General features: G+C 38.8%; 1 protein-coding gene across 1 annotated transcript in view; it reads left to right on the forward strand.

Annotated features, from left to right (window-relative positions):
- LOC128357766 (V-set and transmembrane domain-containing protein 2-like protein) overlaps nucleotides 1–22,163 on the forward strand; it is a 45,728-nt gene extending 23,565 nt beyond the window's left edge. The window contains exons 2-4 of the mRNA XM_053318136.1: nucleotides 15,701–15,870; nucleotides 17,086–17,130; nucleotides 21,702–22,163. Coding sequence (XP_053174111.1) covers nucleotides 15,701–15,870; nucleotides 17,086–17,130; nucleotides 21,702–22,163 — 677 coding nt within the window. The remainder of the gene's footprint in view (nucleotides 1–15,700; nucleotides 15,871–17,085; nucleotides 17,131–21,701) is intronic.
- Nucleotides 22,164–22,574: the final 411 nt, after the last annotated feature.

A 22,574-nucleotide genomic window follows, 5' to 3' on the forward strand; every position in this document is an offset into this window, starting at 1 on the left:
CATGACCAGGTTGGCACCGGTGATCTACTCTGCAGACTTGACTGTTCATCGCAGCCTGTTCTTGTCCCTTTTTGTTTTGGTGGCTGATTCAAAGCAGACTGTGATTGATGTGCAGAGAACAGACTGGATGATTGCTGTGTAGGACTGTTGCTTTCACTGGAGATGAGTTTTCTTGGGATGAACTATACAGTTTGATACAAAACCTTCTTTATTTTAGTTGTGTTGAGTTTAAAAGCAGGAATTTCCTTGAAAGAAGTGCTTCAACAAAACTCAAATAATTAATCATCATTCATCTATTATTGGAACTACATAACATTTGTTTAATTGCATGCTTGACCTGCCATGTGCTGATTAAAAGACTCATTTTTAACAATTAATTAGCAAGTTATTAGGGAATTACAGACTTGTAAAATACAGATTTGCCACATAATGTATTTTTTTTTAAATAAAGAAAATATCTAACTTTACTTATCAGTCATTTAATATTGTTTTCTGTGATAGTGGTATAATGAGAAAATCTGTCTTTGTTCATTAGTAAGGTTTTTTATAGTTACTTCCATTGTCTAATCATAAAAAGGCTATCATTAGTTTTTCATGTCTGTCTTCCACATTTGGTACACAGTATGGTCAGTGGATCATGTTCTGGACTTTCTATGATTACTAGAAATTACCAACATACTGGATAAGAATATTTGGCAGGGCCCATATATATGCTGTCCACTCTCAGTCGGCGAGTATCATCACAGTTGTATCCATCCTGCATGATGTCTGATGATCCGAGCCTAGGCAAGGAAAGGCAAGGCAGTTTTATTTATATAGCGCATTTCATACACAATGGCAACTCAATGTGCTTTACATAAAACAGAAACATTAAAACATACAATTAACCCCCCCCCCCCCCCACTAGAATGCTATAATTGAGCATTAAATATAAGATTGCAGCATAAAATTATAAATTAGCTTTAAAATCATTAAAAGGGCATAGAGTGCAAATGAAAGATTAGTGCTTTAAAAGAGCTCAATCATAAGCACAGGAGAAGAGAAGTGTTTTTAACCTGGATTTAAAAGTGTTCACAGTTAGGGCTGTTGGGGCCTACGTTAAATCATCTTACATTACATCTTTGTATCTTCAAGATCATCACAGAAACATCTACTCTCATCTATTCCTCCAGTGCACCTTTTACTCACTTTTCAGTGTAGGTGTTCAAACTGTTTTCTGGAAGGACAGGACAGGGCAATAAAGGCCTGTGGTTAGCGGTTGTGTTTTTCAAGGTGAATTCAATTCATTTATTTTCTGGACCCATCGTCTTGCCCTTTGCTACAAATGTAGGATGTAGGAATCCAGCAAAGATGGGCCAAATCTTGTTTTTACCAAGTCCAAACAAATCCACCGATAGGATTTGCATGTTTCAACAATTCCCTGGAAGCACTATTTGTTTACTTGCACAGGTATGTGTTTGCCTTATTCAAAGATGCTGACTGCACAGGAAGATAATGGCCCTTTCTCACACCTTTGGCAGAATGTTTCACTTGTTTCGAAGTGTTACTATTTGTATACTGTTCTTGTTAAGGTAGACCCTGAGAAAGAAGTGATTGATATAGAACATGTTAAACAAGCTGAGCTGATTTACCCTTTTTAACCATCTTTCCTCCACCCTCAAACATGCCCCCCTTCCATTCTGAATCAGGCCCAGCAGGGAAAGCTTACTTTTAGCTGCAAAGCTCGGGTGCTGGGTTTTAGCCTGTGCAGCTGTCGGCTCCTATCTATCGGCCTGTGCCGGTGCTGGAGAGGATACTCCAGGGTGCATTAGAGAGGGTTGTGAGATTAGATACTGAATGCTGATATCTCCTGTCTCTCTCCCACTACAGTATGTCTCCCCTCTGCTGCCACTGCCTGGCCCAGGAGAATAGGTTTGGTGGAGGCAGCTTTTAAAGAGGCAGAGGGAAAAAAAAGACTCCCCTTTGTGATTTCTGCATTCCTCTTCCTTTCATTCTGCCTCTCTTTCCCTCTAACTCCACCGTCTTCTCCTCTGCTTTCTTCTCTGAAACTAGTCCTCTGAAGGCTGCGCTGCTGCAGAAAATAAAAGGGCTGCAAACAGAAGCAAAACTACACTTTATTATTTTCTGAATAAAAAGCAAACAAAAATTTGTCAGAAGTTTGCTGGGTATTTTGTTGTATCGCTGAATACATGACTGAATGAATCTCCACACTTTGTGCAACTGCTCTGTGTCTATTGGGAGCTGCTATAGATTCACCTTGGAGATGGCTTTATTGATTGCTCCTTCTCTCGGGTTGGGCAACACGGCTTCAAATTCATTGACTGAGTGTTTGGCGAGGTGTTTTAATTGCTGTGTGCTAGTATACTGCAATGGTGGAAACAGGGAAATTGAGTCATTGGAGAGACATTGAAGCAGTGTGTAGGAGAAATACTGCAGGTCCCATAGCAACCGAGACATCATCAAACGACTCTGCACGCAGGCATGAACACACGCAGCTATGTACATTAGTATCTAAGTACAGTATGTACACGTGTTCAATACGAGCGATGCACTGTATGTCCTTATCATCAATCTGCTTCATCATTAAGCTGCAAGTGTCAGATGGATTCGCATGAAATTTGGGACACGCATTCATGCTCCCTAGCGATGAATTGTAACTACTTTGATGATTCCTTAACTTTTCATTTAGCACCATCATCAGACAAAAATTTTAATTTGTCCAGTGCTTTGGTTTATGATCAAATGCCTGCAAAACTAGTTTCATTCCCACAGCCTCTGAGGTATTTCTTATTTGGAGTGCAAATTTTGGTTTGATAACAAGCTAAACTTAGATGGGGAAACATAGAAAATGTCTGCTAAACATGAGGATGTTAACATGCTGATGTTTAGTGTGGCAAAATGATCTAAACTCTAAATTGTTTTAATAGCCTTTTCCTGATCTTTCATCCATTAGCAATAGTGTTAAAAAATCTAGTAAGTAGACCTTTACTTGAGCTTATATTTAAATGTATTTGAAGTTGCAGTATGATCCGAATGGGCTTCGTGGAGAGTCCAGAAAACTGCATCTCACTTATAGTTTAATCTCACAAAAACTGTCAGTTTGAATACACAAATGACCAAATTTAGCTAATTCTGGATGACTTCAGTATCTGTTAAGTATGCAAGTAGCGTGCCTTTTACAAGCCCTCGTGAACACCATGAAACGGCTCATAAACACGATGGCATTTTCACATAGCTGTTTAAACCTTCATACCATCCATCACTGTTTTATGGCTAGTTAGCTCAGCTCCTGCTGTACTGACCACACACACCCCACAGGCCATTTTCATTGAGGCTTGTAAAAATCATTACACACCTCAGTGTGATGTGTGCATGTCCTTTTCAATAACCCCAACAAGAAAAAATGCTGTTGTTTCTCTGTGTGAATTCTGGCACCTTATATAGTATTTTTGAATCAAGCAAAAACAGCAAGAAATTGGTGAAGCGTGAAACATGTGGAGTGTTTGTTACAGTGTAAGATACATCACTGTTGCAGTTTTAACACACATAGGCACACAGACACAGGTTAAATCTTTGCTAAAGAGGGTAGATTTTCTATATTTACAGAGAAATCTCTTGATCTTCTCATATTTGTCACTAAAATTGGTCAGATTACTCTAGCTCCATCATTTAGAAAACCATGTTAATCCATGGCAAATAACAGGATGGGTGGGATTAAGTGCCTTTCCACAAGTTAGGGAGGCTACGAAGTTAACTTTGGAGAGAAAAGCTTCAGATGTGTCTGTTTTTCAGAATGTTTTGAAACTGCATCTCTCAATTCCCCTACCCCCAAACTATTTTACATGTATTATGCTGTGGAAGCACATTATTTCGTTCTGTTGTTTGGACTGCTGATGAAAGTTGTGAAGCATTGTAGACTTATGAATAGGCAATAGGCATAGCAAATTCCAACTGTGCCGCTCTACAGTGAATTCATTTGTGGTTTCTCATTAGTGGATCTTCAAAAAAAAAAAAAAAAAAAAAAACGTAGTCCAAGGAGACAAAACAATCTCATGGATTGTACTTGCTCAGGCTGGTTTGGGATTGCTTGGGATTAAGGCTTCCATCACTGTTAATGTCCAAATAATGGCAGCAGGAACTGTGTAGAGGCTCATTATTAATAATAAATAATAATAATACATTTAATTTGTAATGCACCTTTCATTCACGGTGGAACTCAAAGTGAAGTGAGTTAGACCGTGAAGCTTGTTATGAGGCCACGTGAGACACTCGTTAGCCGCTCATTATTTGTGAGGAGCTGCATGTAAAGTCTGGATTGACAAAAGTGGAGAGAGAAGAAGAGAGACATGCAGTATAGTAGGTAGATTATGTGTGATCATTCTCAGCTGTTTGATCACTTTCACATTACACATGGCCATTTGATCCATTTTTAATATATAGTAGTGTAAAACATTGATTAGTGTAGCTTTAAATTTCTTTTGATGTTGCCCATGTCCGTGTTGCTCATGCATTAAAATCCATAAAACTGACTAAAAGAGAGAAATATCATTCTTTACTGTATAAATCTGTGAGATCTATTCAAGTTATTGATGATATTTATTACACTGAATATATCATGTAACTCAGCGCTGCAGGTAAAGGAAGTCGGGAGCTGTGTTTTATTGTCACGAGTGTCTCTCCATTTTGAATGTCATCAACATGTTTGCTCTTTAAATGTCAGCCTCTCCGCTATCTCACTGTCCATCTTCTCTTTCTCCTCTCTTCTTTTAGTGTGAGTGGATGTACTGTACATGTAGGCAGTGTATAAATGACAGTTTACAGCACCTCACAGGCGCATTGCACAGAGGACAGAAATAGCCCCGGTTCTAGTCCTGAATTCCTTATTGTTCCAACCAGGAGCACCAGGCCAGACAACTGATGTGATCCTCCAGAGCTAAATGAGACCCTGTACTGGATGAGACGTCAGATTTATGTGTCTGTCTTATTCCCGATCGTGATAGAGAGGAAAGATTGGTGTTTGATGTACAGTATTTCTATAAATACTGCACAAGGCTGATCTACTGTATATGCTAAATTTAGACATGTTGGATTTAAACGGTTCTGGTAATATTAAAATGATTGTCCTAAATCAAACTGTTGTGTAAATGTAAATCATGCATGATTACCTCCATCACTGTTACCAATGACCATATTAGAGTCCTCAGTACATTGTTATTCAGACAAAGTTCACTGTCTGATGTTACTCTTGGACACATTTATCTCAAACTGCTTTGTACTACAAAGGCGTCATTGTTATTCTGAACTCTGCACCGTTGTGTTATGTGGTAATCGTTGAGTGATGATGTGGTAATAATTTGTTGTGCAGAGGTGGCACCTCTGTTGTGTTGAATTACAGAAAAAAATGACTCGTCCTTGCTGTTCTGGCTGAACCCTCTGGCTCAGGAAGCCGTGTTCTCCTTTTAACCTTTTTCATTTGATTAAGAGGGAAAACAGTGTTTGACCTGCGCTGTGGGGAGTCAGGCCGGCAGCTGGGATTTGGGCCAAAACAGCAGGAAACTGAGCTCAAGTGGAGGAGCTGGCAAAGCCAAGGGTGGTGAAGGTCCATTCACACACATTCATACACACACACACACTGATATGTGCATGTATGCATGTCCTTCTGTCTGTGTGTGTGTGTGTGTATGTGTGTGGATACATACTGTAGACGAATACACATGCATAAATCAATATGTGAATGCAAAACACACAATCACATGCATGGATATATAGAACATAGGATCTTGTGTGGCACTGTTATCTCACACAGAACACAAAAATGCACATCTACATTATAGCATTATGGACCCACACACAACGTGACGTGTGTGTGTGGGCAAATACATCTATGGTGTTTACAGGATGACACACACGATCTGCCAGAATACACAGACTGGGATTGCCTTGAAGCTCCATCCATTGTTTTTTCCTCATTGAATCACATGACTGTAATGCAGAGCTGCAACAATTAGCTGAATAAATTGTCAAGCCAATTAATAGGAAATTAATCAGAAACTGTTTTCATAATCAATTATTAGTCGACTCTTTTTTTGAGAAAAAAGTCTCTGATTCCAACTTCTCAAATGTGAATTTGTGCTTTATTTAGACTTCTGTGATAGCAAAGTAAATATAATTGGGTTATGGACTGTTAGTCAGGACCAAAGATGACATCTGAGGACATCACCGTAGGATTTGGGATTATTTATAGACCAAATGATACATTGAGAAAAGATGAATTGAAAATCAGGAATAATCATTAGTTGCAGCTGTAGTGTCATTTAAAATGGGTAGCTTGAAGTGACCAAACAATGGTGACTTATCACTCAATTCTTCAGATCTACAGAGCTTTCAAGCCTCTTTTCACTCACTATTTTGGTTCTATGGCTTTAAATGTACTGTACAGCAGCAGCAGACAGCTGTTTCAGCACATAAACTGTGATAAACTGTGTTCTACCTGCCCAGCACCAAAAAGGTAGACAGGCAAAGTTAGAGACCAGTAAAGTGAAGAAAGTTAAAGGGAGTGTAATCATTTGACTTACAGTCATCAGGTGGCAAAAACTTAACTCCAGTGTCGTTGTATGTGTGAATAAGCTTTTGTTTGAACATTAGAAATAACAACTTGTAGATAGCTAGTAATAGTATGTGTCTATCAGCTTGTTTTGGAATGTATCTGTCTCCTATACAATTCATTGATGAAGCATTTTGTATATATAGTATGACACAAATATACACAACAAAAACCCACTGTTCTTTGCTGGTCCAGTTTTCCTGTGAGACCCCCCGCCCCCACTCTGAAATCAGGTGTGTTTGCCAATATGTTTGATGCACCAGCACTTTATGCACCCTCCCTCTTTAACTTGCTTAACATGTCCTTGAACCTTGTTTAGAAATGTTGATGGTCAGACCTCCGTTAAAGCTCACACATACTGATGAGTATTCAACTCAATATGACTGAGTGCTTTAACTGCATTTGCTGCATAAATTGATGCTGAATCACCTTCAAATGCAGGAAAGCTCTGTTTTGTATCAAAGAGTCTCAAAAATGAAGGCAACATATACCTAATGCAAGGCTTTTATAAATGAAAACACACTGCAGTATATACCACCATATACCTTCTTCTTCACTTCAAACAAGAATTTCTTCTTCTTCCACCCTTTAAAGGGTACTGTATGGCTACACATTTGATTTTATACTTAGAAGTCTTTGAAAACAATTAAACTCCTCACAGCTCCTGGGCTGCTATTCTTGCCGAGCCTGACCTTTGACCTCCCAGCACAGAAAGGGCATGAGGAAAGTGAATTCTCTCATATAATATATATGTTTTTTATCTTTTTTTTTATCACACAGCATTGATCCCACCTGGGCCATTTCTTGTGCCCTCTGTTTACTGTATTGACTCAAGCATTTAAATGGCTCCAAGTGTTATCGAGACATAAAGATCAAGCTCCTGCCTCCATTGGTCTTGGATCCCTTTCAAAGATGCACCCACACATGAAGTAATGTACCTACAGCGCATTAAGAGATTCAGTGTATCTTTTTATCCATTACCATAATTACATATAGATACACAATAGATTTGTACCTGTTGCCATTAGAGTGAAGCAGCAGCAACTACAAAGATATTTACATTTATATAAGCTATCCATTAGGGAATATTAAGTAAATTAGTGTTGCAGTGAAAACAGAATTCCATTTAGCAGGAGTGTAATTGAACAACACAGCCATACATAGCGTTTTCTTTCTCAGGGTGTAACAGAGGATGCACATACATCAGCCTAATTACCATTATAATAGCTTAGTGAGTCACACTACACCGTCCCCACTTCCACTTGCTGTTATGAAGCCATTTCAAGAAGCTGAAAAGCTCTTGAGAGTACCGAATGCGGCCCGATGCACCACCAGCCATCTCACACACACTGAGCGGCATTGACATTCAGAGGCTGATGCCGCCGGCTGCCCAATCATGATGGATTCAGATCGAGAGCAGAAAAGGCATGGAGAGGCTCAGTGTTGCCAGAGCCTTTATGTATAAAAAAAAAAAAAAATCCCTGAGTGTTGCAGCAGTGCGTCGTGGTTGCTGAGAGAAGAATGTTGAGTGAGTCTGGGTGATACGGAGCCCGGAGGCAAAATGCATAGAGGCAAATGCATGACAGGTCTCTCAATATCCTTGTTAGGCAACTGTGAAATAACTTATGAGCACCGGCAAAGTGATGTATGCGAGTTTTGTCGAGGCAGGGAGGAGCAGGAGGGAGAGAAGTGACCCGCTGAAAACTTTTTATGTGTATATTCTGCATGTTTTTTAAGAATATGCACGCTTGAATTCACATGCAGTCACTATACGGGAAGCGGCGGCCCCTTCCAAAATCCTCTATTTTGTGACAGGTAGAAGAATCTCACAAGCATATGTTGATTCCAAAGTTGACTCAGGCGATGCGGTTGCTAGGATGAATGAGATAGAGGTTTTAATGATGCTTCCCTTACATACATTACATCCATTTAATATTTCTTGCTATGCTGCCAACTGTGGATTTGTGCCATAAATATTTCATTTATGTCAGCATATACATGGTTCAGATGTGTTTGCCCTTCCTGTCAACCTTTAACCTTTAATATAATTACAGAGGTGAACGATTGATCAGCATCACAATACAATATCACCACACAATAATGAAGGTTCCTCGTTACCATAGAAACTGTGGAAACTGTACATTATTATTTTCATTCAGCCCTATAATACTCTAATGTACAGTATAGTTTTCATCTCTAGTGATGATGTATATGCTGTTGAGTGTTTACATAAAGACAAGAATAGTCTATTGTTTGGTAGGAATTACATGTTTTTCCTACTTTGACATGAGGGAGGAAACTATAGTGTTACACTGCACTCCATAGTTCAATTTCCTGGCCGCCATCAGCAGGTGTTGTAGTGCACGTAAGTCCTGTGGGAGGTTCACTGTTCGTCAGTGGTGTCTAGTCATGGCTGGAAAACCACAAGTGTTACTCATAACATTAATAGTGGCTCTGCTCTATTTATGCGTGCCAATAAATCATCAATGCAAATAACGGGTGTCCTGGAGCTGGGGCACAGACAGTAAATGGAATTCAACCGATATTAAAACTGCATTATTTGATTTCCTCAGCCACCAGCAGGCAGAGTAACTCCATAACAAGCAGACAGACACAAAGCTCAGACATATTATTCCCTCATACAGTTGTTACAACTAACAGTTAGCAAAGGTTTACTTAAACATCTAGCAGGCCCAGAAGCAATATAAGCTTTCATTTAGAGACATGTTTGTGTCCACCTGATGAACGTGGTTCAATTTAGGTCCATTTGGCTCTGTTTAGGTTTCTGCTAGACCCTCAGATAAATATCTGGCTCGTTAGCCGCTTAACGTTCGATTTTCCTCAACAGCTGCATGGCTGCTGGTAGCGTGCATTAAGATTATCGGAGCCATTTTGCTCGAAACAGCTGCCTTCTGCTGCTGGAAGCAAGTTTAATAAGAGAGGTGAGACTAAATCAAAGAGAAAATTCACACCCATAAAACTAAACAATGAGCTAAAAGAGGCTGAAGAGGTCCACACAGCTGTAGAGTCAGTGTGTAATGCTGTGTCAGTTCATCTTTCATTAGGCAGTCCTCTTTCTTATTACACACACTAATTTGATTCAGTACTAATATAAAACTATTGATTAATGGAGCTATAAAGTTATTAGATATGACTGTTTCATGAGCTGGAATGTAGACTGAGCATTGATTTGTCAGTCTATTGTTTTCCTCTCACTCATCCAACTAAACTGTGTGCACTAGTCTTCATACAGTACATCACTGTTGACACGTTCTAACCCTGTAACTGCTGTGAAATTGTGGATCTTTAATATAAAACTGTCTCCTGTCCTTTCGTTTTGAAACACAAGTAGATCACACTTTACTGCATGAGTACAAGCTATCAAGACAGAAGTTTAAGACAGCTGGAGTTAGACTGCGCCACAAAGAATCATCTCGTACTCCCTTTTTTTTTTATCACAGATGTTTACCACATTCCATTTCTCAAAGAAATAAACAATAACAGGGATCGCTGCAGCTTCCCCGCCCACCGCTATCTGCTACCTCACACATTGTCCTCTGCCTTCCTCCTCATCTCCCACCTCTCTCTCTCTGTCACACACACACACACACACACACACACACACAGTCTCATATTAATTCCTCCCTTTATTCTTGCGATATATTAGTCTCTCACAAACACACAGAGCCTCGCTCTCATAAACACCGAACCACTCATTAATTCAATCTGCGGTGATGATTTATTTTCTAGCTCATCGCACAAACACACATACAGAGTCTCTTTTTCTCAGTCTCGTGAACACTCTTTCTCTTATATTAATTCCTCCATCCTTCTCCCCTCCTTCCCTCCCTCCTTCCCTCCCTCCCTCCCTCCCTTTGGTAAATGGGTTGACACAGACTATGACTTGGCCGCCGCGCTGTATAGCTTCCGAGCGCTGATTTGCAGCAATCGCCTGAGAGCCTTCCACTGTTTATCTGGGAGATAATGGTAATGCTTCAGGGTGAGCAGACCCAACTGATTGCAGCCTTTTATGGCCTCAACAATGGCAGTTTGGAGATTAGAGATGACTATTACTAAGAGATACATTAGATAGCCCTATGTTTGAATCAGTGTCACACCAGAATGTAGAGAATATAGAGATTTTTTGCAGGCCAGGAGGAGATCATCATTAAATAAAGGGGTAATATGTGACATTTTCTCTAATTTGTTTCCATTTTTACTGAAAAGGCAATTTGAGGGATGATACAGGTGTTGGAATAGTTCAAATTAATAAGATGTTTTACTGTAATAGAGACTGAAAAATAAGAAGTATGAACAGATTAGTGTCTGCTGTGTGGATTTTGTAAACTGCTCAGTAAGAACGATCACCCCTAAATTATAATGGACTGTTGATGACTCTCATATATTCCTGTGGTCTGCAAATGTGTGAAGCATTAGGCTAAAAATGTGCATGGATTTTACACTGTGGGATTCACATCTAATTAGGGACAAAGACAGGTTATCATTGCTGAGTGTAACATCAGAGGCTCTGTCTCCTACAAGGCAGTTGTTACGTACCAGCTTTGAATATTATCTACAGCAGAGGGGCTGTGGGCATTGTTGCTGGCTCCGGGCTGCGTAATGTCAAATCGATACTCAGTGCGTTTCGGGTTTCACAAATGAAAAATACAAGCAGATTTGATCAATGTACAAGAGGGATGTATGACTTGAGGCTTGTACTGCTCTGGTACTACAAGACAGATCCATAGCCCAAGCCTCGGAAGTTGAGCGGCCGATGTTAATCCATGAACACAGATGAAAATCAGCACTTAGTTAGTTCAGGTTTTACTCATTGTTATTGATTGAATAAGAATGACAGATGTGTGAAGTGTAAGTGGCGCGTGGGTTTGAATGGCTCACGAAATAAAAACAAACTCTGAAGTGTCACTCATCTGTCAGGGGAGAGCTCAGCATAGCGGGTGAACTTCAGTAACATTAAATCCATTTCTACCTAAAGAACTATGCAATGGAATCAAATCATTCATGTGTGACTCAAAGGGAAAACACAAGGGAAATTAGAATGACAAGCAACAGGTGTAATTACTTATATTTTTCACAAGGTGTTATATGAAGCTTGCCTTTCATTCAAAAAACAACACAAAAACAGGTATTTGTCAATTTTAATATGAGGAAGGTTTGACTATGCATTATGACACCTGAGATGAGATTTGATTTTTTATCTCTTAATCCCTTTCAGTTGTTCAGTAATGTGTTTCTAAAGCTGCGCTGGTGGATGATGTCTGATTGTTTACAGTCATTTTTTTTTTAAAGTTTTTATTGACATTTGAAACTAAGCCAGCATCACTTATTAATATTAATGTCAGACTACCGTATGTAACCTTTCAGAAAAGATATATAGCACAACCTTTCTCTTACAAATGGGAAGTTAAATTCAAAAGCACACACGTAACACACCTTTGCTTAATCTAATACACTCATGGGTTTTGCTGCTACAGCCTTTTTTTAGTCTGGTAATGCTCAGTAGCTTTTGAAAGCTAATATTAGCTAAAGTCAGTAAAGCATAGATAAATATTGCTCTGTATATTTGTTAATTTTATGAGTAATCTCTATTTGTGCTCCTGTGAAGCAGTGCTTTTTCCAGTTGACTAGCTTTGAAGAGAGCTGTCAACTGAAAAAAAGAAATTGAACAAACTCCATCCACAGAGGAGAGCATGTCCTTCTTCCAAAATGACACAATAGATTGTATATTCAGCCACAAAAAATCACCTATAGTTGCATTTGAGTGACAGATGCATGACCTGGAGAAGTGACACAGTTCAGATGATGTCTATATAAGGTGAAAAGTTTCCACATTGGCAGGTGGTGGGATGGGCGGCTGATTAGATCCTAACTTGCAAAAGGTGGACTTAGTGTTTTTTGCAGCAGGAGACCGCTTTTCACTTCCTGTTTCCAACTGCGTGTCACCTTTCCACCCACGCGTTTTAAAAAACCTTATCTACTATAGTCGTTGTGTTTACTGTTGCAATGACAATGAAGGTTTCCTAACTTTAAGGAAGTAGTAGCTTTAATCTCCACCACATTAAACAGTGATCATTTCAACCCAAACTATAATCTTTCCCTAACTCTAACCAAGTGGTTTTTGAGCCTAAACCTAACCAGAACAGTGCTGCCACATCATTATGATTCACTATTTTTTAACAATGCTTTGTAATGGTTTTGGAAAGCACAGACAAATTATGTTGTTCTGCCAATTACAGCTGATAGAGGTACCTGATTAGAAAGTGCTCCTAAGGGTTGTTCTGGAATCCACGGCACAAGCGATCTACAGCGTGTGGTGGTTTAATTTAGACGATTTGTTGGCATTTGTTCTCCATTACTGTCCCCAAACCCTGGATCTCTCTTCCTCCCCACATTCATTTCTCTCCCACCATTGAAAGTTTTAAGAAAAAACCTTAAAAATGACTCATACTCCCTAGCTTTTAACTGTGTCTAACTGTCACTGTGTATTTTATGACCATATTTTTTTATTTCTGATTTATTATGTTTTATTGTGTTTCTTTTATAAGTTACATACTTAAATAAATGTTTTCTGCAGTATGAAATGATGACCTGCTGAGCTCCACTCAATAGAAAAAGACGTGCTTTTAATGTGAAAATTCTCGTTGAACACTCTGCCTGCTGTGTTGTAGAAAGTTTGAAAAAAGGGCATGTCATTTATGAGTTTGCCAAGGTTAGGGATAAAAAAAGAAATATTCTCATAGTGCTGTAATATAATTTATCCACAAAGTGATAACTTATATTGAGCCTTTCCAAGTCTGATAACTATTCAGCTGTCAGTCCAGCTGTTAGCATAAAACACAACTGTCAGTCCACATGTGTCCAAGTTAAACAGCTGTATCTTCTTTAAAGAGACAGACCAAAACTACTTCATGGAGAATTTAAGAGACTTGTCATCTTTAAAAGCTAAAACTAAAAACATTTATTAACCTCATACAACTGTGTAAAAGTATAAATACCACTCTTTTAAACTTCTTCAACAAATGAATAGTACTATTTCTACCTGGATTTCACTATGTGTGGCTTTATCATTGGTTTATTACAAATGATGTTACAGTGTAGCTTTACCTACAGTGGTTGATAAATGTAACTTTCCAACTTCATGAATGCCTCTGAATATTCATGAGTAATAGAGATTTATGGCTCCCTTTAAACTAAATCTTCAGACAAAGGTTATTTCTTGCTAATGTTCAGGCTTCCCTCGAGCATGATAAGGACTGCAGCTGGTCTGTTGGAGTTTGTTTAACGATATCATGCAGCTTGGTGAAAATGTTAGAATGTGGGTTTTAATTTATCCCTGACTGCACCTGAACGTCACGCTGCACAGTGTTCAGGTAGGATATGTGCAGCACGTTTCAGATTGTGCAAACAAGCTTTGTAAGAGGATTTTGTTAGCACCAATGTTCTAAGCTGTAAGAGGTTTCTAAGCCACACAGTTAAAGTGATGTCAGCCTTCTTTTGAAATGGTTCAGTGAATGTATGTACTGGTTTTACTGGTGGGATTTTGTGGCAATTAAAATAATAATAAATACAAAATAGTAGTAATCTTCATTGCGGAGAGATTTTGCTTTACATATTGTAAGAAATCAGTTTCATTGCAGCAGGATCATTGCACTGGATTACAGATTACAATGTAATTTCCATTTATCCAGAAGAAACATTTTGTTTAACATTTCTGTAGTTTATACCCAATAAAGCTGCCAGTGTTTATTTCTTTCCAATATTCTACAGTTTGGTTCTTGTACATTCCACCCAATAAAACTGAAACTAAATGTATTAGTAATACAGATGATATGAGTATTTTTTGTTCCTGTAATTCAAGTCTTCTTTCATATACTCTATTTACTTTACAACATTATAGCCTCGGCCTCGTAAAAGCTACAGATGCCTTTTCTCTTGACATAGTCTTCATAGCTAAACTGTTGCACTGAAAAAGACTTTGATGAATGCTGATGGAGATGAGCGCTCAGTAGTTAATGCTGCTGACCTCAATATAGTATTAACTGTCTCCTTAGCAATAGATTGAGACGCTGGCTTGGCATTTCAGTCACCAACCTAAATTAGTTTCTGTCATATTTGCAGGAAAAATGGAGTGAAAATAATGAACATATGAGATTTTCAAGTTATTTGAAGTCTCAGAGCCAGTCTTTAACCCTAAGTTAAACCTAACATTTCAGCAGAAGTGCAAAAATAAGATCTTTCCGGAATTTCTTTTTTGTAACAGTTGATTATGTAGACTTTTCTCACACTCTGTCCATTGGTTTGTTAACCCGTCTTGATGAAGAAGTACCCTAAATCAGTTCTGTGAATTTTGTGATGTGTAAAAGTTTTAGTTCACCTAATGATTTCTGACTCCTGGTTCATGGGTTCTGTAGATTGATTGTCAAAAATGCTGTTACAGCAAACAGCTGATGTAGGAACATTGATTAAGGGGGTTCAAGTGAATGAGTCTGAGAAAGTTACCTTGAAGAAATAGTTTTGGGAAAGGTGCTTATTCACTTCTTTTTTTTCAGAGTTAGATATGAAGATTGATTCTGCTGCACACATACACACTTCATCTTCTTATGTTTATCTGTCTCACCATCACGGACACTTATAATGCTACTTAGCATCTTTAAAATGTGAAAAGAAGAAGAGCTCACCTTTTTTCCATGATTAATGTGTTCAGTGTTTGGGCTCCTGTTATGTTGCATTAGTGAATATTAAGAGTCATTACACCCAGTCAGTCTGGGTTAGATTATTCAGAGGCTGCAGAAGCACATTAAGGCTTTTTGATTGAATTGCTTTTCAGTACATTACCTGTTATTCATTACTAAATGTTTCCTTCTACTATTTAAGCTAAACAATACTTTTAGTTCATGAGTAAATGGCCTAAACACTAACAGTATCTATTCTATGCTGTGTCATTTTGTGTTAGTCATTATGGGTTGAAGTGGGAAATATAAGTTGCTTTTATTTGCTTTATATCAGCATTCAATTCTTATATTTTTTCTAGCATCAAAGGCCCTCATCCTTACATTTTGTCTTCTGTCTGTCCAGCTGTATTCACAGAGGTGCCTCATGATATGACTGCTCAGAGAGGTCAGGATGTGGAGATGGCCTGCTCCTTCAGGGGGGCGGGGATGCCCTCGTATTCACTGGAGATCCAGTGGTGGTACATCAGGAACCATCTCGACTGGACGGACAGACAGCCCTGGACAACCAACGAGGTAGGTTCATGACGGAAACTCTGACTGCCTTATGATGTGGAATTATTACCTCTTATACAATGTCTGTGCTGTAAATTAACTTCTACCCAGTGTTATGAGAGCTGTGATTTCACACGTTGGCTTTATGGGACACTCTGACACAGAAGAGCACTGTCAATAAAAGTTTCTTTAAAGGATAATTGAGGATCATAGAGAAATAATTATTTTAATGTGTCTCATCCCCAAGCCATAGCTGTGATCAGACAACAGTAATATGAATACTTTTCCTCACAGTGATTTGTCATTTTACAACTGCCAGTGTGCAGTGTGTTGCAGACAGTGGTGTCATAAGGAAAACACTGATATGGATTGTTTTCCTAGGCAATGATACAATGTATGTTGTCATTTATATAGACATGTTGAGCTTTACATTTCAATTCAGTTTCTTAATTTCTCATGGTGTTACATACTGTTTATTTATTATATTATTAACATTTGATAGCCTACATCAATTATTAACCTACACACATATTATTTTCTTTATATTCCTAATGTGACCCGCAGGGCACAAAAATGGAAATAAAATGAATCTTTTTTTAAAATATTTGTGCTGCTGATACACATTTTTATGAATGTTAATGTACAAATTTAACCTGTTTATTAAAAAAAATCCAGAAATCAGCATTCAAACATGTTGTAGTCATTATACTGAATATCTTTTTTTCCATTAGATTAATCAAACATTGATTAATGACTGATGGAGAATTTGTGAATGTGAATTAGTGTAGAGACTAATGATGAATCAGAATATGAACAGTATGTAAGGGTTAAGCTGTTAGGTGTTCACTATGTTCACCAAGCCACTGTGTGTCTGACTGCTGCTGCTATACTATAGGTTTATTAGAGCTTTTTGGGGGGTCCGAAAATGGCTACATACATGGTTTAATGAGAGAATTGAGCAGCACCAGCTCACATATAAAATCTCATATAAAAATATTCTGAGAAATGTTAACAGGGCATTAAAAGCTTGTGAGCCTGTGAGAATCCCAACATATTATCTAATATTACCTGCATAGATTATGTGAACATGAAATACATAATAGTTGGTAGAACCCAGTATGTCCACCTGTGTGTTCATGTATATACATTCCTATGTTAGGTTTATAACTTGTATCAAACCATAGAAGTTATTAAAAGTATTCAGATTCAATCATGTTTCATTGTTTGTGTTTCTAGGTGGCTCCTGATGAGGAGATGCCAAAGGATGCTACAAAGATAAGTGTGAGTTAATCACCCTCTACTGTCGTTCTCTGAGAAAATCCTTATGTTTGTCTTGGTGTTATATGATTAAATGAGCCACAAAAAACCCTTCTGATTATATTTAAATGTCTTGTTCCGGATGATCAGCAGATGTTGTGCTTATGCCATATTACACACAAGGATCAGGAAAAGCTCTCACTGCAGCTCTCACTCCAGACAACACATCAACGCTTTCACTTCATCCTTGATGGGTTTGTAGAATCACAGCCAAAAATCAGGCATCGCTGCTGCCTGCGGGTGGTTAAGCGTGCTCATCAAGGGGACACAGCCAACAGTGCGTCATCTTCAGATTCTCATAAACACTCCTGCATCTTTAACACCAAAGCACAAATAATAAACAGTAAAGGGGAGAGTTTGGGAGGTCTGCAGAACTTTTTATGTGTCCTCTGGTATCTATAGAGACTTAGTTATTCACCCAAGCGAACAGTTTTCCTCCAACAAGCAGGCAGAGCCTTCTCCTGAGGGAGACAGCACGGCCGTACAGTGACTCAAAATTTGGACTGTTTCCTTCTAATTAACCGCAGATGTGAAGAAAATACAAGAACTACAGATCATTACTGCTACACCAACCTGACCCTCTTGTTAAATAATTCTCTGCTGACTTCATAATTACAAAATTGAGCAACAAATTCTACCAGTGCATCACATAAGCTTTGAATTTACAAAGCATTGCATTGAAAAGAAGGGTTATAAATATAAATAAAGTTGTGCTTTTTCTCTGTCCTTATCTAAATTACATAATCCTGATATATGATTCATAAAAACATGCTTATTATATGTATATGATAATCTATTAGAGCTTCCAAATACATGCATGCGTGTGCAGAAACACACACACACACACACACACACACAACATGAAGCCTCGCTCTCTTTCTGCCATTAGGCTAACTGCTGCTGATTCGCTGTAATGAAAGCACCAGCTGTGGTTTGGATGACTGAGTGTGTGTATGTGTGTGTGTGTGTGTTTGAGTGGGTGGAGCCGAACACTGCAGGCTGTACAGCTGGAAAATCATTATGAGATTTCTGCATATAATAGATGTTGGCCCAAATCCATATAAACATGGTAGATGCCCACTCAGACGCATACACTGATGGATGAGTACAGACACCAGCTGTAGGTGTTAAGCTTTTACATGCAGTCACTCACATACACACACACACAGGTGCAAGGATTGTCTGTGGCACACATACACGCATGATCCATCTACTGGCGTCACAGGGAGTAAGGTGGGTGATAAACGAAGCAGTATTTATATCTCGGTGCATCACGTGTTCTGCATTTCCCCAGACTCTCATCACCCAAACTGTGCTGCTGCTGCGAACTTGCAAAGCTTTTTACCCCTAAGATGTAGTCTCTTCATACTTTTAAAGGCCACAAATAGAATTTGTTAAGCAGCACCTTTGTCTGAGTGTGTGAGCAAGTGGGAGTGATTGGTTTCAAGGAGGCACGGCTGGCTGTATGAAGTGATTTCAGCATCACATCTTTTGCTGCAGCTTTAATATTCTTTCTTTAACCCTTAAATACTGTTGAGGTCAAATTTGACACGTTTTGACATTTGTCAGCTGTAAAAACACCTCAAATGTTGTTCCTTTACATTGAAATATTATGAATTTTCCTAAATTGGCCCAAAATGCACAAAAATGAAAATATTTTAAATGTATGTAAAAAAAAAAGTTTTGTAAAGGTGCTACAAATGTTTGTCCATTGAAGCTTTTTCAGGTCAAATTTGACTCATATCTATTGATATGGTTTTTTGTCAAATGAATAGTTAATAGTTTTAATAAGATAGTAGTTATGAGGATTTCTTTTTATGATGTAACAATGAAGACTGATGGCTCTAATGGTTATACACTAAACCCCACACTTCCATAAAGTTTCATTTTCAATAAAATACATTTAAATCATTATTGCTATCATTGGTAAAATAGAACATGATATTGTGTGATAGTTGTGTTTCTTCTCCAAAAACGAGTGGTAAATAAAAAATACACTCTCTCTGCTCTCTGAAAATATAATCAAGGTTAATCACCCATTTATTGATCAGTCAGATCGACTATTGATGCTTTCTAAACAGATCTGTGGTTCAAAATTTGATATAGACACTTTTTATGAGGGGATTCTTAGACTGGGTTAACATACTGTGAGGGTGTAGAATATGGCTATTATATGTAAGGGTTAAACACAGCAAAGTCTGATTTTGACAGAAGTCTTTTATTTGTATTTAAGCAGATAATCACTGTAAAAATGTTCAGTGGGTGCTAACTGGCATTTGCAGGATGTCTCGATTGACAGAATTTACATGCAAGGAGGATAACACAAAAGGAAAAGTTTGACATTTTAGAACATACCCTTATTTGCTTTTTTTGCCGCAGGTTAGATGAGAAGATCCGTACCTCTCTCCTGTCTGTAAATGTGTAGCTGGAGAGAGGTAAAACTTGATGTTAATTAGTCAGCTTTAGAGGTGCTACTATGCAGATTTTTATAACCTTTGGACAGAGCCAGACTGTATGACTCATTGTTTGGCTGCTATTCCTCTCTTAGGAAGTCTGAAGACAAGCCTTGTGCTCGAAACGTCACAGCAGAAAATAAAAAGCCCTTTAAACAGGAGCTATTTGGTTTGTGGATCTCTGCTCGACTCACTATTTGGCTCCATGAAATAGTGATTTTTTTCCCCACATGGTTTCATTTCAGTAAATGTTCCAGTGATCCAATTTTTCACCAAAAATCAAAGAGAACAAAACTCAAATACTAAGAACAGATTTTTGTATCAGAACTTTCCTCTCCCATTTATCATTTCATGACTCTTTGGAGGGGCCTGTATCCTAGACGGGGAACCACTGGACTAAACTAGCAAACTGTATGTTCAAACTAACTTCACCTCCAGCAGCTACAACAGTAACATGCTGCTCTAACACTGATGCTTCACTATTAATAATCTAATGATGTCATATATAATAATATATCACTACTTTTACTGTAATACTTTAACTACATCACTCATAATACTGCAGTACTTTTACTGTAATACTTTAACTACATCAAGCTCATAATACTGCAGTACTTTTCCTCAGTAGGATTTTTACAAGCAGGACTTTCACTTGTAATTGAGTATTTCTATATATTGCTAGATTGGTACATTTACTTTGAATACCCTCAGTAAAATGAAATCAATGTATCAATAGCAGTTTGTGATGTAACAGATAATTGAGAGATCATTTCCTGCTTGACTATTTTATCCCCCCCCCCCCCTTTAGGAGTCAAGATGATTGTCAGAGCTTAACATATCACAGACACATAATTTAGGCACTATGAAATAAACATCAGAGACTATGAGCTAGCTAAATGATGGCATGAAGTTTCCTGTGATGAATAATTTCTATGTAGAAGTTTTTCATCCTGTACAAGAATAACAGGTGGGAAAATGAGTAAAAGTATCACTTTGATTGTGAATAATGTTCGAGGACAAGGGAACCTGGTTGTTGGTCAATCAGTATAGGTAGACATGTGGTAGCTGGTAGATGCATGAATGCACTTATTGTAGCACTTTACCACTTATTGCCAGACGGCTACACTGATTGAGCATCTGTGCGATATCAGTAGTAAATGTTTGTGTGTTACAGGGAGAAAAAAGGCTGCTCTTTTCTCAGTCATGTGCATCTGCTGTGATGCTCCAGGTATTTCATTTTGAAGGTTCATCGTCGGCTACATATGCAATAAAAGGGTAAAGACAATGAGGGACAGCGTGGCAACGATAAACTGATAGGCAAATGGGTTGAAACAAAGGACGAGGACACAGTGAAGCAGAGCAAAGAAGAAAAAGACATTAACAAAGGAGCAAAAGACAAAGCCAACAAAAAACAAGCAGATCCACTTGGGATACCAATAGTGATGATCTCATTATACTTGATACAATATGAGCATAAGCCCGACAATGCTTAGATGTTAAACCAATACTGATATGATATCTGGCACTTCGGGTGTGAATTGTTGGCTTAACAGCAATTCAATTGACACTTTAATAGTTAGTATGAGTATTAGTAATGTTCCTGCAGTACCTCAATGCACATTTGTACTGTGCAATGTGTCTGCCATGTCGGTTTGTGAAGAGCAGTGCTAGCATTGTTAGATTCTGCTCAGTTAACCATGGAAAAAGTAGACTTGTGACAAACGGTGGCATGTGTTTCAGGAAAATATGATCTGTTTTCTATGAATGATTTCATGCTACTCCTATATCCTTTATACCAACACTGAAAACAACCACCTGCATTCTGCTGGGACATTGTATTAGATCTGTTGCAGAGTTTAGTAATGTTTTAGCTTTAAGGGTACGTACCTTTTTAAAAGACAAATTCAACTTAATAAACTCAAGGGTTTTGGTCAGGTATGGCCAGTATCTTATGGTGGCCAGTGTGTCTTGTGTGATTTTTAGACCATTATTCTGTAATTGCTACTTGTGGCTGCTGTTCAACGTTGTACGATTTACCCATAACTTCTCACTTTTCTCCTTCTTTTTGTTTATCTTCACCAGGTTGTGAAGGTTGTAGGAAGCAACATTTCCCATAAACTTCGCCTCTCCAGGGTCAAGCCATCCGACGAGGGCACCTACGAGTGCCGTGTCATCGACTTCAGCGACGATGCGGGTATTCGCCACCATCGCGTGCGCGCCTACCTGCAGGTGGTGCCAGAGAGCGGCATCATCGACGACAACCACAACGGCAACTTCGAGGCCCTGGACGACACCAAGAGAGGAGCGGGATACGCGGATGATGTTGAGTCTCACGGTGGCACCAAAGAGCACGCTCATAGCCACCACCAGAATCACGGGCACCACCAGGAGCACGGCAAGAGGCCTACATCGCCGGCTCATCACGGCCACAGCCACGGTGGCAACAGTCAGCAACAAAAGGCTGGCAGAGAGCTGAGGAAGCGAGATGTGGACAGTAACCACAGCCACAATGACTGCTCCAATGAGCCCAGCTGTACGCTGTAGATGTCATCTTATTACACCTGAGTGATAGATTACACAAGGATTGCATAACAGTGTGTGACACAGCATAAAAAGCTATTCTTCCCTCACAGTGAAAGGCCTGTGCACAAATCCACAATCCATAGAAATGTACAGTATGGCTTATTCAGAGCACTGTGCTGTGCTGGGAATGTAGCTTTTTCTTGCTGTGCATTGGTCTGGGCTGGACTACTCACTGTCTATAAAGCCTGGCTTCACGACATTCAGCAAGGGGGGCTGACATGTAGATCTAGGAAGCTCCACTGTTTCTGGTGTCAGCACCAACAAAAAAGACTCCTGTCTTACTATTAACCCATGCTCTGTTCTGTTGTACTTTAGATACTGTAAATGACACAGCCCCGCTTTCACTCTCATTCTGCTTCCACTGCCTTACTC

Source organism: Scomber japonicus, chromosome 4 (assembly GCF_027409825.1).
Source record: "Scomber japonicus isolate fScoJap1 chromosome 4, fScoJap1.pri, whole genome shotgun sequence".
NCBI classification, from domain to species: Eukaryota; Metazoa; Chordata; class Actinopteri; order Scombriformes; family Scombridae; genus Scomber; species Scomber japonicus.